This window comes from Lepidochelys kempii, chromosome 3 (genome assembly GCF_965140285.1).
Source record: "Lepidochelys kempii isolate rLepKem1 chromosome 3, rLepKem1.hap1, whole genome shotgun sequence".
Classification (NCBI taxonomy): Eukaryota; Metazoa; Chordata; order Testudines; family Cheloniidae; genus Lepidochelys; species Lepidochelys kempii.
In genome coordinates, this window is record NC_136382.1 from 169963961 (window position 1) to 169982540 (window position 18580).

The following is an 18580-nucleotide window of genomic DNA, read 5'->3' on the forward strand; positions in this document are numbered from 1 at the left end:
ATGTTTTGAAAGCAAACCAGTTCATATGTACTATAAAACATATACATATGTACATATAAAACATTTTGTGAGCCACTTTGTTTATAATACAACATGAATAAATCAACTGTGCACATTTTTAATAGGCATATTTAACACTAAAGAAAGAATCACTGATTATAAGGTCCCCAAAATATTCAGATAAAGCCAGCATTGCAGGTACTATCAGACTAGTCAGGTGAAACTATAGGCCTAACAAGCTTTACAATATAGCTTCTTTAAAGGTATTAAAATATATCTTATGATATAAAATGTCCTATTTTTAAATTAGCTGGAAAAGTACCTTCATACGAATACTATAAAATATACTTTAATAGGAATTAGTGTTAAATTTTTGAATAAGAAGGTCACTGTCAGATTCTTAGGATCATATTAAGCTTTTTCTAGAAAGCAACTGCAAATGTGATTAATATAAATGGTGACTTATTGCCTATGATTTGCTGTTCTTATTTACATTAAGACATAGAGTTGAAGCTTATTCTTGTGTTTCAACAAGCTGCTTATTATCATCTTGTTTTTATAAATTTAAAGGGACGTAGATCAGTCCGATATGGAGACTTCCAGTATTGTGATCAAGCAAAATCAGTAATAGTGGTGAGTGATTTTACATACTTAATCTGTTCTTCTTAGATTCCCATAAAATGCTTAGTACAGCACAGTTTTGAAATACCATGTACTATTTTGATATTTTAATGTGCAAAATATTAATTTTAACTAATAACTCTGTGGTGGAGGTTGAGGATGGCAATACAATGCCAGTCTATACTTTCTCGCATCTTTCTGTGGCCTAATCCTCATACCAGTGCACTTCTGGAAACAAGAATCTCAGATCTAGGGCAGTTTTGACACATCATATTTCCATCTCTGTAATTCTCAATACTTAATCAGCATTTGGAATAATGTTTTTATTTCACTCTTAAAGAGCGGAAAATATCTCATGGAAATTTTTGTATTTACAAATTTCTCCTTTTCTTGATGGTTTTTTTTCCCTTCAGTTTCTTGTTTTTTAGGTACGCTTGCATGAAAGGAGAATTTTTGTTACTTAGTTCATCTACTCTTAATTATTCCTTGCTTGAAATACTAATATTCTGTTATCACATTCAACTAGCTGTTGTCAGAGGGGATGACTTCAGGTTAAGCCTCAGAAGCAGATATTCATAAGCAGCAAAGAACCCTGGGTTTTTTATGCAAGTGTCATGAATAATAAAGGTTTATGTCTTCTACATTTGTGCTTGTCCTTTTTTAAGCTTTAGAATCAGAAATGCATAATATTTACCCAAGATTCTTTTAGTATATAAATTCTAGAAATTTTTAAATTTTAGACTAAACTGAATACAAGTTTGCAAATTCTACTTTACAGTAACGTTAACAAATATTGCTCTCTAAAGAAAAGAGAAAATATATTTCCAATCTCTCAGATTAAGCGTGTTACACAAATGTCTTTTTGTAGTTGATTTAATGAACTGGGAAAATCATTTTCATGCTTCCAGATTGGAGCACAGTTCCTACTGTGGAAATATTTTACATCACTTTTTAAAGCAGCGCTTTCCAGTGAAGTTGTGGGGCATTCTCATTAAAATACATGGTATATGTCACAGTAGTTTTGAGACTACACATCAGATCATAGAAGTAAAAGTAACTTATAAAATGCTTAAGCTATCCTAGAATCTTATACTTTATCAGTTAACACCAATAAAGTCAAGTAACTGAATTTGTTGTGTGTGTTACTTTGGTAAAAAATTGTTCATTTTTTTTTTCAGTGAAAGCATAAGTCACTGAAATAATTAAACTGTTAAAACTTAAATTGTAAAACTGAAAATGTACTTAAGCTATAAAGATAAAAGTTGAATAATGTAAGGAAAATGAGTGAATTTATTCATAGGGACATCTGTTTACCATCAGCTTTTCAAGTGAATTACCTGTGTGAAACAATTTATTGTATGTATAGTATTAGACTATTTGGTTTTCATTCAGTTTTACTAACAGAAGTGACTATCTTCAAGTATTGAAGTATTTTGGAAAAAACATAATTTCATATCTCTGTGAACAGGCTTTCATGCTGCATGCTTGTTTAGGTTCCAGAAACACATAATTATGTTTCAAAATTTGGCATTTTATTTAGTTGAAGGGACACCATCAACTTGAAAATTGCATTTCCATATCAGTTATCTTTACCTGTTGTTATTACAAGTAATCCCAAAGATGAGTAGCACAGTAAGAGATCAAAGGGGAAATATATTTCTTTAATTTCAGTGTATTTACTTTGTGGATGGTTAGTTTCACTATTTGATTTTGGTAATCAGCTGCTATGTCACTCTTATGCATTGCTCTGGAGGAAGCTTGCTTTCATACTTTCTGCCTGAGGTTTTTCAAAAGGGTGTGTGTCAGTAAGAGGCAGGTGTTAGATGTGTGCCCAGGAGGAGAGGAAAGGTGATGGGGAGGGGCAGCTAAGCATGCTGGGTGTTAGTTTTTGACGTGGCCAAAAGATCCTTCAAAACATCTTATTTTTTTATTGGAAGTTTTTATAACAAACTGTTATACTGTTTCAGTGCTCAGTCAGAAAATTATACAGTGCGCTCCTGTTTATGTGAAGGGCCTGGGAAATAGTTGAAATGTCTGGTTAACTGAGGTTCTGTTGATCAGAAGTGCTATTAACTAATGTAGGCCTACTTTGGGTGGGGGAAGGGAGAAAATACTATGGATATCAATAAAGGGAATTCAGAAAACTGGAATTATACTGGATTTTTTTTCCCCAGCTAAAAATTTTAAGAATAGAATTGACAATTTTCCTTGTTTATGTACTGTTGGAAATAATCCTATGTTGGAAGAACTATGATAGATTGCCTATTAATAGGTCTCCATTTTAATTTCTGTGATAAAATGTTTTAATTTAGTGTGCTGTGTGTTTCTCTACAACAAAACTTGTCTTTCCTGATATTCACTCTTAACTAAGCTTCCCCCTCCTCTTTTCTTTTTTAAGAGAAATACCAGTCGCCAGACAAAGCCACTGAAGGTTCAGGTTATGCATTCATCTATTGTTGCCCATCAGAGTTTTGGTTTGAAGCTCCTGACTTGGCTTGGCAACGTTATTGGATATTCAGGTAGGCAAATTCAAACACTTCTGCTATAGACTAGAGGATAATTTAGAGGCTAACTTAATGCTAAAAATAATAATAAAAATATTTTATATTAAAACAGCTTACCTCAAATACGTAACATGTTAGACAAACCCATTAATAACTTTTGACACACTTCATCCTATTGTCTGCGCATTGATTTGTGCTCCCCGAATCCTGACTCCCATATGAAAGTGCTTTATGTATTCACCATGCTAAAATTGCTAGTGTTGAGCAGAAACAGTTTGAGAATTGCTGTTGAGTGGTGTGTGCTAACAGCATACCTCTCCGCCCTTGATCACTTTTAAATGAATGAAATAAATTAAAACAAGGGCATCCTGAATAGATGTTGTTAATACTCCTTTTTTTATTTAATGAGAACTGATTGTTTCATATATGTCACAGTGTAACTAGAACAGCAAAAATGTACTTAATGTTCTCAAATTCAAGGAGTGTGAGGGAGGAAGTGAGCCAGTGAAGCACTGAACAGAAGTTCGGAAGGAGATTCCCTCTGTAGAAGGAGGGAATCAAGGTATGCAGTCTCATTTCATGGGGAGTATCTTGTGAATTCTGCCTGAAGGGCTCTCTTCCCTCTCATACAACAGCATTCTTATGGTTGTGGCTAGGGAAATGAAAGTAGGGAAATATAGCTTATTAATGAACTATGGGCCTAACTTTTGATTTGGTTCCATCTGTGGCATTTACATGGCACCATGGTCCTGTTTAAAGAGGACTCTGTTAATGTGAACTAGGTACCTTTAATTTCATGCCTGCAATGGCTACCCTAGGAAGTTACAGTGCAACTTGCTAGCATGTGCTGCAGTTCACATCCCCGTAGTCTGAATTGTGGGGCCATGTAGACGTAACCTATGTCTTAGCCAACTAAAGGGACAGAAGTGAATTAAGAGGGAAGGGCTTTGGCATGGTTATCAAAATATAGATGTAACCCCACTAAAAATATTGTTTTGGCTATGTATGTTCAAAAATCTTCTAGAGTTATTAGTATAGTGTTTATGCCATCACCTGCAACATCATAGAATCATAGGACTGGAAGGGACCTCGAGAGGTCATCTAGTCCAGTCCCTTGCACTCATGGCATGGCTAAGTATTATCTACACCATCCTTGACAGGTGTTTGTCTAGCCTGCTCTTAAAAACCTCCAATGATGGAGAGTCCACAATCTCCGTAGGCAATTTTATTCCAGGGTTTAACCACCCTGACAGGACGTTTTTTCTGATGTTCAACCTAAATCTCCCTTTCTGCAATTTAAGCCCATTGCTTCTTGTTCTGTCCTCAGCGATTAAGAAGTAGAATTTTTCTCCATCCTCCTTGTAACAACCTTTTATGTACTTGAAAACTCACCTCAGCCTTCTCTTTTCCAGACTAAACAAACCGAATATTTTCAGTCTTCCCTCATAGGTCATAATTTTTGTTGCTCTTCTCTGGGGTTTCTCTAATTTGTCCACATCTCTCCTAAAATATGGCGTTCAGAACTGGACACAATACTCCAGTTGAGGCCTAATCAGCAAGGAGTAGAGCGGAAGAATTACTTCTCATGTCTTGCTAAGAACACTCCTGCTAATACATCCCAGAATGGTGTTTGCTTTTTTTGCAACAGTGTTACACTGACAACTCACATTTAGCTTGTGGTCCACTATAACCCCCAGATCCCTTTCCGCAGTACTCCTTGGCAGTCATTTCCCATTTTGTATGTGTGCAACAGATTTTTCCTTCCTAAGTGGAATACTTCGCATTTGCCCGTATTCAATTTCATCCTATTAGCTTCAGCCCATTTCTCCAGTTTGTCCAGATCATTTTGAATTCTAATCCTATCATCCAAAGTACTTGCAACCCCGTGCAGCTTGGTATCATGTATACATTGCCATATCTAACTATGCACTAGTTTGAATGATTGGACATGTAGTTCTTTTCATATAATTTAATATATAAAGTAACATAAATCAGAAATTTCTGACTGGGTAGTGATAGTGCATGTGTTTGGTAATATACTGCACACGCTATATATCTGGGTTAGTTGTGAGTATGAACTAACGGAGAGACGAATGGGATATACAGTTTTGAGGAATGCTTACTCTGATTTTCAGGCAAAACTTTCAACCTGGCATTATCTGTGTTTCATTTTTTGTGAGCTCAATTTTGTGGTACAATTAGTTGTGCTAGTCACTTTCATAGATTCATAGATATTAAGGTCAGAAGCGACCATTATGATCATCTAGTCTGACCTCCTGCACAATGCAGGCCACAGAACCTCACCCACCCACTCCTGCAATAAACCTCTCACCTATGTCTGAGCTATTGAAGTCCTCAAATCGTGGTTTAAAGACTTCAAGGTGCAGAGAATCCTCCAGCAAGTGACCCATGTCCCATGCTACCGAGGAAGGCGAAAAACCCCAGGACCTCTTCCAATCTGCCCTGGAGGAAAATTCCTTCCCGACCCCAAATATGGCGATCAGCTGAACCCTGAACATGTGGGCAAGATTCACCAGCCAGATACTACAGAGAAGTCTTTTCTAGGTAACTCAGATCCCACCGCATCTAACATCCCATCACAGGCCATTGGGCCTATTTACCATGAATAGTTAAAGATCAATTAATTGCCAAAATCATGTTATCCCATCATACCATCTCCTCCATAAACTTATCGAGTTTAATCTTGAAGCCAGATATGTCTTTTGCCCCCACTGGTTCCCTTGGAAGGCTGTTCCAGAACTTCACTCCTCTGATGGTTAGCAACCTTCATCTAATTTCAAGTCTAAACTTCTCAATGGCCAGTTTATATCCATTTGTTCTTGTGTCCACATTGGTACTGAGCTTAAATAATTCCTCTCCCTCCCTGGTATTTATTCCTCTGATATATTTACAGAGAGCAATCATATCTCCCCTTAGCCTTCTTTTTGTTAGGCTAAACAAGCCAAGCTCCTTGAGTCTCCTTTCATAAGACAGGTTTTCTATTCCTCGGATCATCCTAGTAGCCCTTCTCTGAACCTGTTCCAGTTTGAATTCATCCTTCTTAAACATGGGAGACCAGAACTGCACACAGTATTCCAGATGAGGTCTCACCAGTGCCTTGTATAACGGTACTAACACCTCCTTATCTCTACTGGAAATATCTCGCCTGATGCATCCCAAGACCGCATTAGCTTTTTTCACGGCCATATCACATTGGCGGCTCATAGTCATCCTGTGGTCAAGTACCAGATTGCACCTGCATGTAAGTGACTTAAACATATGAGTGAAAGTGAGGGTCAATACAGTTTTGTGCCCACAACTGACTAAATTAAACCTTTTTATGATTCAAAAGGAAAAAAAATTCTATATTTGCTGGTGAGAATAATATGCTTACATCCTAATTTCTGAACTCTATATATTGGTAGGAAATAAGACATGGGTCTCTTGTCGTTACTTTGCTGAATGATTTAAGCATCTCGGAAATGCAATATTGTACTCTCTAAGGTGTCATCTTATGAAATGGGATTTAGAAATTTAAAAATGGTCTTCTTTGGCCTTTTGTACTCTTGCTCCCAGCCCATCCAGATTCTGCTCACCAATTTGTGCAAGCCTCAGATCTGCTGAGTACCTTTCACAGGGTCTGAAGGAAGGAGGGGAGAAATGTGCTGCAGAGGTGATTGAGCCCCAATTCTGCATGGGCAGAAGGAGAGCCACATATGAAAGGTCTACTCTGGCCACCCACCTAGGAGTAATGATCTGGGCCTTCATATTTTATGAAATGAATGTCAAGCCTTTGCCAGCGCATGAAGCGGAAAGCTTATTCTGGTATTTGCATAATAGGATGCAAACTCCTGAGTAAACCAACAATAAACTAGCAAACATATAGTTCTTATCCTTTCGGAAATAAACTGTCTATTCACCTTTTATTGGACAGTGTGGTGGAGTTCTTATTCCCCATCTTTCCCAATATAAAAATAAACAAACTGAATGCTAGGAGTTTAGTGTGCATCCGCAGTGGGGGGATTGTTATAGCTGCATGTGAAATGAAAATATCACTTCCCTCCCATTACCAGCGTGCTGAACAACCTGTTGTAATCAGACTCCTTCAATAGGGCATAGAAAGGCAGAAGTGTAATCCGTCAGCATTATTCCTTTTAGTTGGATGTTTTATGATGGTCAACCTGCTGTAAAATTTTAAAAAGGAATTTGAAGCAAATCATGTAGTGCAGCAGTCTCCTGAGACACACATTAACCTTATATAGGACTGGAAAGTCCTTATTACAAAATGTGTGTAGTTATAGAAGCATAACTGGAACAGCATATTGAATAGCAAATGGGGAGATTGCCCTAAAGATTCTACTATCTATGTAGGTTTCATATTTCTGAAATGTTCCTATGGGCCCACCACTCTGATAATCTCTAACCCTTGATGGCCACTTTATCCCTTTGATGTCTCTGCTGCCATCCTCAGCTGCTCAACATGACTTGGGCAATAAAATAGTTCCATTAAAAATATACCACGATTTAATCCCTGTCCTTTCTAAAAAAACTATTTTTAATATAGTTGCAGAAAGCATGTTTGTGATATAATAATAATTATTGTGAATGGACTTTACTGCAGAGTTTTTGTTTGTATCTTTCTGCCACCCTTGTCTTTTCCCCCCCAATTACATAGACTTTTTTTTACTTTGAAGTACATTTCATATGATACTTAAAGAAGAAATATCTAGGAAACTTTTTTTTTAAGGAGTCAGTTGTTGCTTTTTAAATGCAGGAATATTTGAGATTTGTTTCTGATGAACTCCCTCTAGCAATCTAAGATGATAGAGAAGAGTTCTGACTTTTTTATAACTGTTCACAAGGTTTGAACAACAAGGTACAGTCTCCTTTTCAAATCCAAACCCAAACTGTTTGCCTTAGATATGAAAAAATGTAACATTGGAAAAAATCTCTGTAGGGAGAGGAAAAAATAAAACTCAAAGGGTACCGGCAAGGGCCCCAAACCTCTATTTGCATCTGTTAGGAGCTGTGCACAGGTCAGCACTATTAAATTAACAGGGTTCTGCACATCCACTGGGTTCCATGCTTAGAGCCCTCCGTAGATACAAAATTTGTATCCACATCAGATCCGCAAGCTGCAAAAATGGTCCACAGGTATAAAATAGATATTTGCAGATTTACCGGGCTCTAGATACAAAATTCGTATCTCCATCCGATCCGCAGTCCACAAATTTTTTTCTGTGGATAGCTGAGGATTTGCTTGGCTCTGTCCATGTTCACTGATCCAGTAGGACTAGGGCTTAGAATTCTGCTTTGGGAAAGTACATGCATAATGATTATTGCTATCAGTGTGATCAATTCACAAACGGAAATGTAAACTTCAACCTTGGAACTTCTTATTTTAGGATGATAGAGTTTATCAGTTTATTTTGTTTGGAAACAGTATTAAACTGTCGTTTTTTGAGTAGATTGTAAGCAACAGCATACATTGTATGTCATAATTACCATCCTTCATTCTTTCCAAAGACCTGCAGAAGAGGAGGATTAGGAGCTAACCTTTTTGGAAATAAATCATGTGATTCTTTTGTTGGCAAATATCCATTGCAGCGTTCTTCCCATAAGAGATTAATTGAATGCTAAAATTGTCCATGCATTGATTATTAGATTTTTTTCCAGGAAAATCCATTATTAGAAAACATCTTTTGGAGAATGGGGTTTTGTTTATATTCTGTACATTCACATACAGAGAAGAACTTTCTGTTTTATAGTTCAGCCAATTATAAGAAAATGGCTTTTGGGGATATACTTCTAAAGCTTTCTACTCAAAACCCCCACCTGTGGGCCAAGACTGGTTGCATGGGATTGGTACAGATACCAGTATTTGGATGTATATAGTATTATAAAAAGGGGAAGGACATAAAATTAATGGGATTAAATGGAGAGTTTTCTTTATATTAAGTTCTCCAATAGTGAGAGATGTTAATCTGTGAAATAAACTCTCAACAGAATAAGTGGAAGCTATTTGTAAATTTATAGTGAGTGGTCCTGTATTGTCACAAAGATAAACTAGATGACTTAATAGGTTTGTCCATCTCCAGGTTTTGAAACATTGGAAGCATGTAGTCTTCATGAGCTATTTCTAACGTGTATTTATTCATCAGCTGCTGGGTGTGGTGCATTGTATAAAAACACATGAAGTGAAAAAGTTTGTTTAAAATGGTATAGGTAGCCATTTTTGTAATGTTCTTCATCCATTAAACTGAAAAGGGACTTAGTTTCCTTTTGAATCTTCCTTTTTATCATAAAACACAACCATTTCCAGACCTGGGTGTTTAAAATTGGGCTCCCAGAACTACATTTATGCAGTTAAATCAAGATGGACTGATTTTTTCAAAAGGTGCTGAGCCCTTGATTTCACTGGGATTTGAGAATGCTCAGAGCTTCTGAAAATGAACCATTTAGCTGTCTAAATGTCTTAAGATACCCAATTTTAGACACCTGAGTTGAAAAATTTTCAGCTCATAACTTTTCATTATAACAGTTTATATGCAAACAGTTCTTGAAACCATTTGCTTTTGCTAGTTAACTTCCTCAAGAGAGGGAAAATGTACGCTCATTAAACCTGGGATAAGGAGTCAGGAGATCTAGTCAGGTCTCTGCTCAGATAAAGATTTATTATCTTAGTATCTAGGGGCAGAAGTACATGAATTTAGGGTGGGATTTTTTTAAAAGCGCAATTTATGCACATTTGAGAAATCCCACCCTTAGTTTGGTAGTCTTTCAGTGTAACTGGATATTTTTATTAGAGGGAAAAATAATTGTCCCTCTTAATTTCCTGTGCAGCCATCTGTAGGCAGAAATGCAACACTTTTGCTGCATGGGAGGCCAGACATTGGAGTGTTCTGCTCATTCTGCTGAAAGCACACTAACCACGGTGCACAGGAGTGGAGAAATAGAATCATGGCTGGACCAGGAGAACAGGGAGGATATGGTCAATTGTTTCCTGTAGATGAGGAAGCCACTGACTAAAACATATGGGAAGTAGGAACCAGTGTTTATGTCCACTGCTCCACCAGGCCTTTAATCCTCTGCCTTATTCACTTTGAGCGTGCCCATGAGCAGTTTATAATTGATATGTGCCTGCCCTGGCTCTCCCCTTCCCCCAGAATTAGCTTTTATTTCCTTTCTTATTATGAAAGGACAGTTCAAAAGCAAAAGAAAGTGGAAGATATATTTCAGACCTTGATTATTTTTGCTTGGTGAGCTTAAAAATAAATATTGTGTGCGTGCGCGTGTGCGCACACCCACCCACACGGATGCACACTCAGTATATTATGTAAACTTCCATTATGCTACATACACATTTAACATAACTTTTTAATGTTAAATAACTTTTGTATATTTATTCCATGATTTGTTTTTGTTAAGATGGCCTTCGTCGAATATTGTGTCAGGTTGGTTTACAGGAGGGACCAGATGGTGAAAATTCTTCTCTTGTAGATAAACTAATGCTGTCTGATTCTAAACTGTGGAAAGGTGAGTTGTCCCCCACTATTTTTAAGAAAATGACTTTGTATGTGGTAATAGAAAGCACTCTGACCATTTTATTTTGTCTTATCTGTTCATGTTTTAAGCAATTTTTATTGCCATCCATTATAGATGCAATTGCCTGTTTAGATATACTGTGTTTTACCTCTTCACAAATTGGGATTATGCTGAATTGTGAAAGAATGGGATGGCCCTTTTAGCACTATAGTGAAGGTGCAGTAGAGCTTTCTGTTTAGAACAGACTTTTCAAAGGGCTGTAAAGTTTACATGTGTATACATATTGACCTGAAAATTGCTAGGCCAGTTGAAGGCCCAGAGTAAAGACAGCAGCACAAATATGCCGTCCTTTGGGGTTCCTGAGACAGAGGCACATTCCTCCAAAATGGTCTTGTTTTAAAATTTGCTGGTTCTGTATAAAGACAGAAAGATGCAGAGCAATTTTTTCAGGATGTATTCAAACCCATTGAGCCGAGAACACCCTATGGAAATGACTGCAGCAGTTCACACACCTGTAAGTCTCCTGTGCTGCTATTCCAAAGTGCTTTAAAATCCACTGGCTTAATATGATTGGCCTGAAAATCGTCAGTTCAGGGAGTGTGGTAGAGTCTGATATAAATTTTGAGTCCTTTGTTCTAGGGCATCCTGAGATACATCCTCCCCCCATCCAAATTGACCTGTTTTTAAAATGACATTTAAAACAAACATTAGAAAACCAGGAAATACATAGTTTGCCCCTGTGGCAGTGAATGGAAATATAACAGAATTTTTCCAATCACAAACACATGCCACTTTCTTGATGCCTCCACAACTCCAGATCTCTGTGCTATTGATGTGTTTCCAGGAACCCTCACTGTGCTCTGTGCACAACGTTGGTCTGAGGAGTAATAGAAGGGATTGGCAGACATATCTCCATAGGCACTAATTGTATGTTTACACTGCAGTTAAAAACCCATGGTTGGCCTGTCCCAGCTGACTCAGGCTAAGGGGCTCAGACTAAGGGGCTGCCTAATTGCAAGGTAGACAGTTGGTAGACAATTGGTGCTTGGGCAGCAGCCCAGGCTCTAGACACTGTGAGGTGGGAGGGTCCAGATACTCAGACTGCAGCCCCTTTCCAAATATCTACGCCACGATTAAATGGCCTCTTAGCCTGAGCCAGAGCTAACTGGCACAGGTCAGCTGCGGGTGTCTAATTGTAGTGTCGACCTATCCTAAGGCTATGTGTATGCTGCCCCTCAGTTCAGACTGTGCGGGTATGAATAGCAGTGTGCACTAATGTGCAGCACTGTAACTCTCCCATGTGGGCTCGGCAGGCGTGAACTAAATGGTTCCTAGCCAGAACTTCTGGGTTCTAATTCCAGTTCTGCCATTGACTCCTTGGGTGTCCTTGGTAAAGTGGCTTTGCCCTTCTTTGCCTCAGTTTCCCCACCTGCAAAATGGAGATAATGACACTGACCCACCGCACAGAGGAAATCAGGCTGATGATTATTATACATTAATGTGAACTAGGAACCTTTTAGATTGTGTCCACAGCACTCACATGGGGGAATTACAGTGAAGTGCTTTATGCACTGTTCACACCTCTGTGGTCCAAACTGCAGAGCAGTATAGACAAGCCCTTCAACTAAATGAAGGATAATGTGATGCAGTCTCTGTGTAAGGGACTCATTAGAGCAGGGATTTAAGTACACTTTAAAGTTTCTCCCATACTGCTTTCTTTCCTCCTTCCTGCTGACCTCCAAGTGTCTTGAGGAAATGTATAGTGCTGTAAACTGATTCCCATTCTAATGGTTCCAGTAGGCAAATGGGAAGAGTTAGGGATGCATGTAGCAGGGGAAGAATGACCATACCTGTACTTTTCCTGATTTTCTAACACTTTTATTTTGTGTGGTTGAGTATTTTCCTTGTCTTCAGAATTTTCTGTTTTTGACTGCAAACTTCAGTGTTCTTGAAAGTTATGAGGCACTAATAATTGACCATCCCTTCCCTTTTACCAAAGTTTTTGTTGTTGTTGCAGAATCTCACATGTAAACAGGAAGTAGAATGAAAGTTCAGATTTCTATTGTAACTTTTGGAACTATTTGTCAATTTTCAGGGGGAACAAATATCTGTAATCATTCCACATTAAACAATTTCATGTGTTTAATTATTGGTATTTGACTTAAAACTGATCTATAAAGGTTTTGTTTTTAAAAACTATGTTAACAACATAGTGACGGAATTTATGTGGAGAATTAGTAAAAATAACACACAGACATACTTTAAAACAAAATAGTTCTGAACTAGTTCCTTCTTATCTGACAAATCCTGAGTGCACTGTTTTTTGTCTTTCCTTGCAACAGTTGACTATGTCCTCAATGGTGCAGAAAAACATAGGGAAGAAGAAATAACCCTACAGGAAAAGTACTTTTTGGGGGAACCTGAAACTTTTTCTCTCCATTTTCTATCAACTGCCAAATGTTATCAAAACACTCTTCCCTCTAGATTGGAGGGCAAAATTTCTTCTTTCTTTACGAGGCTACCATTACAATTACTTCCATAATAATCTGACAGTCAATAATGGCAAAATAACATGTACATTTTCTTAACAGGAGCTAGAAGCGTGTACCATCAGTTATTCATGAGCAGTCTACTTATGGATTTGAAATACAAGAAACTTTTTGCTATCCGGTTCGCAAGAGTAAGTAACTCTTATGATGAATGGAAAATGCTTCAAAATATAGCCTAGAAAACAGTTTCAAGTAGAACATACAAAACTAATGATACTCTGTTGTTTGGAATATTGGTTGGGATTGTTTGTTGTTTTTTTTAACAGGTGAAACTCTTTAAATTAGAACCTCTCTTGATTTGCTTCTGTGTTCAAAAACTTAGTTATCATAGTACCTTACCACCCATAAAGAAAATAGGTCTTTTGGGTTCCCAATCTAATGCAGTTGTTAGATCATCTCAAACACAGAATGCATCACCTCTGATGTTTTATCCTTCCCAACCAACCATCCAGGATCCCATTACTTGAGAATCAGTCATTAACCATTGTTGGTAGTGCTATCCTGAAGTGACCTCTGAAAGTCAACTATATTTAATATTATTACTTGCAACAACTCATTTTTGAGATGCTTTTAATCAGCTTTCTGACATTCTGCTCACTTTCTTGCCTCAAACAAATAACTTTTTTTGAATTAGTAAATAAAATATTAGTAGTCTTCATAGTGGTAATTAGAATGGGTGAGTTGATTTTATGCATGTGTAACGCCGACAGACTGTTAGCTAAGGCTGTAGAGCAGACTCATAATCTCTTTTTCTCTCTAAGTGGTTTCAGTGCCATTCGATGGGACAGAATACCACACCCAGAAGGTGTGTGGGTTATATACTTCCCCTAGCTGAGGAAGCACATCCAGAGCTTCAGAGACTTCCCAGTTGAAATCCCGGATGAGCCCCCACTTGTAACACCGACGGACCCTGGTTGTCGGTGGGCAAGACTGAACCTGGAACCTATGGAGCTTAGTGCATGAGCCTCTACCACATGAGCTAAAAGCCAACTGGCTGTTAGCTAAGGCTGTAGAGCAGACTCATAATCTCTGTCTGTCTCTCTCTAAGTGGTCTCAGTGCCACTAGATGGGACAGAACACCACACCCAGAAGGTGTGTGGGTTACACATGGGCTGGAAAATTGTCATCCCACTGTGCAAGGTTTCCTTTTAATGATGGATCAGTACCACTGTCTATCATAGTGTTGAATTTCCCCAGTGCAGACATTGAATTTAAAGCAAACGTCAGGTCAGTGTGGATTAGAGGTGAATTTCCCCCTTGTTGTTTAGAATTACCGGCAGTTGCAGAGAGATTTTATGGAGGATGATCACGAGCGGGCAGTGTCGGTGACTGCTCTATCTGTCCAACTCTTCACTGTACCTACTCTGGTGAGTAGTGCTTGCCTTTTTTAAAAACTGATAGTTGGCACTCCTTGCCTTTTTTTGCCTCCTTCTTAATAGAACTATGAGCGATTGCAGAGTGATTATGTGAAAGATGACCACGACAGAGAGTTCTCAATTGCTGACCTCTCGGTACAGATATTCACAGTGCCTTCACTTGTAAGTACTAAAAACTTAAAAAAAGAAACTCTTTTTTTGTTAGGAGCTGCACTAAGAACTTGAGCTTATAGATCACTAGATCTCTCTGAACATTTGTAGTACTACTGTGCAAATCAGTGTGCTGCTGACTTATGAAAACTAATTAGTAGTTTGTAAATATAGGTACAATTTACTAAGTGGAGCTGGACCTATGCTGCTAAATTTTGAATCTGTATCAGAACGTCCCAGAGTAAATGGGACCTATTCCTTTATTTTGGACACATCTCTTAATTTTTTTCCATTAATAAATATATAGAGAGAGATTACCACTTAATAAATAGTTTTAACTTCTGACTATGCCAAATATCCATTGTAGGTGTTGTAGGGGGTGGTTACAGAGCACACCATCCCATGGTGCGGCACTGCACCTACCATACCTCAATTGCCTTCTTGATTCTCCATTCCACCCATATGCAGCCAGGAGTGTTCACATAAGGTTCCCTGTCTTGGGATCTGATTTATTAAATCCTCACAGAATAAATCTGCAGTTCCTTTGGCCCTTCTAGGTTCAAATTCTTCTTTCCTTGGGGCTTCCAATTTATTCTTCCTTCAGGCTATATTTCTCTCCGCTCCCCAGTTCTCTCTATGCCTGAGGACATCAGACAATCGCACTCCATCATCTGGGCTTCTCTGGGAAGACCTGGGCTTAAACTTTTTCTTCTCTTAGGGCAGGGTCTCCACAGCATCTTTGGTCTGTGATTTAATCCTGATAGGTTTCCCCAGTCCACCACCATCCTGGTTCTACCACAGGAGACCCTCCTTGCAGGTCTCTGTTGACTCTTGGTTTCCTTTGAACGTGAACTGAGAACACTCCTTTTTAATTTAAATGGACAGACCAACCTGTTACAATAAGGTTTCTATTAAAAATCAACTACTGCCTTTTGCAGGATTTTGAAAACTTTTTTCTAACAGAAATCATGTCTGTCTGTATATCATAAATTATTTTTTAAAGTGAGGAATACTTAAAAAGAGTAGATGAACTCAACAGAGATTCTATCTTCATGAAGACATCTTTGGAAATTAAATAAAATGAGGAAAGAAAATCTGACTTACATAGAATATTTCTAAAAAGAATGCTGTTGGAAGTTTTCCAAGTGGAATCAACTTAAAAGTAGATTTAAATTTCTGAGACACTGGAAATCGTGGCAGTCAGGTAGGTGTTTTAGGAACTGATTTTAGGATAACTGTTCTAAATTGTGATTTGTTTTTAACAGTTTGCTAGGTGCTGGAGATGTCAGCTGGTAGCATATTCTTACCTCTTGATTCAGGAAGTCAGGGTTCTCTTCCTAACTCTGTCACTGACTTGCCCTGTGTGCTAGGGCACACCACTTAAACTCAGTTTGCTCTTCAGTAAAATGGTATCCCCACCACTTGCGCTGGTGTTGTGGGGCTTATCTAGGTAATGTTAGTAAAATACTTAGTATCACTTAAAAACAAATTATGTTTTAAAGCATATTCCTAAAATGTTTTTTTAAAAAGTTTTAAGTGTTATTAGAGAGAGAGAAGCCAAAAAGGAAGTGTGAAAGAGGTCAGAGTTGTAGCCATAAGGATTGAGACAAAGAAAATATTTTTTGAAGTATAAAGGTAATATTTTAAAAAATAAGATCAATTAGATTAGTCAAAAGCCTCAGTCTCATTTCCAGGTTCTTTGCTAGCATATTTCCCCAATTAAAGCCATTATGTATTGGCTTAACTTAATTAATCCTCTTAATCTTATTAAAAATTGCTCTTGTACAACACGATCACTTGGTTGTACATGGGATATAATCATGTACTTTGTATGACCTTGATTCAGCAAGGTACTTTATTCATGTGCTTAAAAGTCAGGCACATGCTTATCATTTTGGATTCCATGGGATTGCTCATGTACTTAAAGTTAGACATGTTTCTAATTACCATACTGAATGAGGGATCAATCCTTCAAGATGACCACACGTTTAAATTAGACTGCAGTTTTGGTTTAAGTTTTTATCACTTAGTGCTTTCTTTGTGTATAGTGTAGTAAATTATCAGGGTACTTAAAAACATGTTTAAACTGGTTAATTAAATTAAAGAATGGAAAGTCCTCAAAAAAGGTAGTGGGCAAAATTTTCAAAGGGCCTCTGTGATGTAGGAGCCTAAGTTCCAGTGTAAATCCATGGTACTTAAACCACTTAATCAATGACTGGCTGCTGAAAATTGTACCCAGTAAACAACTGTGAAGAGGAAGCAGGAATAATCTTTCTGGTCTTTTGTTTGCAGCCTCAGCGTTTATTCCCAAATAAATTAATTGTTTTTCTTTGGCAATATTGCAGAAAATCTTTTGGGGTATTTATTTTCTTACCATAGTCACTAGACGACCCAATTCTGCACCAGTACTCCATTGTGCCTGATGCTTACAAACCCAGAAGAACAAAGATGACCCTTAGCCCCATCACATCTTGCCTCTTGTCTTTTACTTAGATTGTAACAGGTGGATTCAGACAAATGGGGGAGGACAAAGAAATGCAACAGTATTGGTTAGCATGATAGACATGGAGGTAGGCAATAGATAGCTTTACAGATGAATTTTTATTTTCCCCATGAACACCGTTTTAAAGTAATGTTAAAATATAGAGGAACACCAGCAATATAAATGGTTTGACTGAAAAGGCATAGATTTTACTGGTAAAAATGCAATATTAGCCTCTTTCTCCTGTCAGTGATGTCTGTTGATTACAACAAACTTTAATGTACTTTTGCATAGGCTCGAATGCTGATAACAGAAGAAAATCTTATGACCACGATCATCAAAACTTTTATGGACCACTTAAGGCACCGTGACATCCAGGGCAGGTTTCAGTTTGAACGATATACTGCCCTTCAAGCTTTCAAATTCAGGCGGGTGCAGAGCCTTATTTTGGATCTCAAGTAAGTATCTCGATACTAATCAAATTATTGAGTACTTTAAAAATGATTAAAACTAACTCACAGACTTGTTTCTTCTGTATTCAGGTATGTGTTGATAAGCAAGCCAGCTGACTGGACAAATGACCTGAGGCAAAAGTTTTTAGAGGGTTTTGATGCCTTCTTAGAGTTACTAAAGTGTATGCAGGTATGTGAATCTGTGAATTTTAAAATAAGCACTATAAATTTTCTGTCTTAGTAAAATGAGTTTTGTCAGATGTAGAACACGTTTTGTTTTTTATTAGTAAAATTGTTACTTCAAAGTACTGGTCATCTTCAGGAAATTAAGTTATTTGAGCATTACCAAGTGTACTCACCTCTGTACAAACATACTGAGAAACAAAGTCCTTGTCCCAAGGAACTTTATGAATTTATAGCCTTGATGGTATCCTTTACTGTAATGTTTTTTGATCCCTTAATACAGTGGTCTCCTATGTTTCTTGTGGGAATAGCATATTGCTATTCCCAGAAAACTATGGCGGGCGCCAGACACCCTGCTGCTGAAATGCTGCCGAGAAGCGGCAGCGGCAAGAAGCAGCGCTGCCGAATGCCTCCGAGAAACGGCAACGCTTCTTGGCGGCATTTTGGCGGGTGGTTCTTCGGCGGCGGCATTTCAGCGATGGGGTGTCCTGCGGGCGCACAAAAGTGCCCTGGCAGGTGCTATGACACCTGCGGGCACTGCGTTGGGGACCACTGCTTTAATATATTACATGTTGTTTTAAATTTTTTAAGTATTTTGAGACTAATGACGCTTTTATAAGGACAAACTACTACTAGGGCAAAAAGGCCTGACCGAACAACACTCAGTCTTCTCAGTGCTCAGTGACTGGATAGCATGCTTTTCCCAGAAAATGTTTGC

The 18580-nt window shown here is 37.9% G+C and overlaps 1 protein-coding gene across 8 annotated transcripts in view; it reads left to right on the forward strand.

The window, feature by feature from the left end:
* The window catches only part of UBR2 (ubiquitin protein ligase E3 component n-recognin 2), a 106114-nt gene that overhangs the window by 22669 nt on the left and 64865 nt on the right, over nt 1-18580 (forward strand). For 7 of the 8 annotated variants that reach the window (XM_073339018.2, XM_073339011.2, XM_073339015.2 and 4 more), the window contains 7 exons: nt 571-633; nt 3020-3140; nt 10554-10661; nt 13262-13350; nt 14659-14757; nt 17522-17685; nt 17770-17869. In XM_073339018.2, coding sequence (XP_073195119.1) covers nt 571-633; nt 3020-3140; nt 10554-10661; nt 13262-13350; nt 14659-14757; nt 17522-17685; nt 17770-17869 — 744 coding nt within the window. Of the gene's footprint in view, nt 1-570; nt 634-3019; nt 3141-10553; nt 10662-13261; nt 13351-14487; nt 14587-14658; nt 14758-17521; nt 17686-17769; nt 17870-18580 lie in introns of all 8 variants that reach the window. The other variant, XM_073339013.2, reaches the window with a different exon arrangement.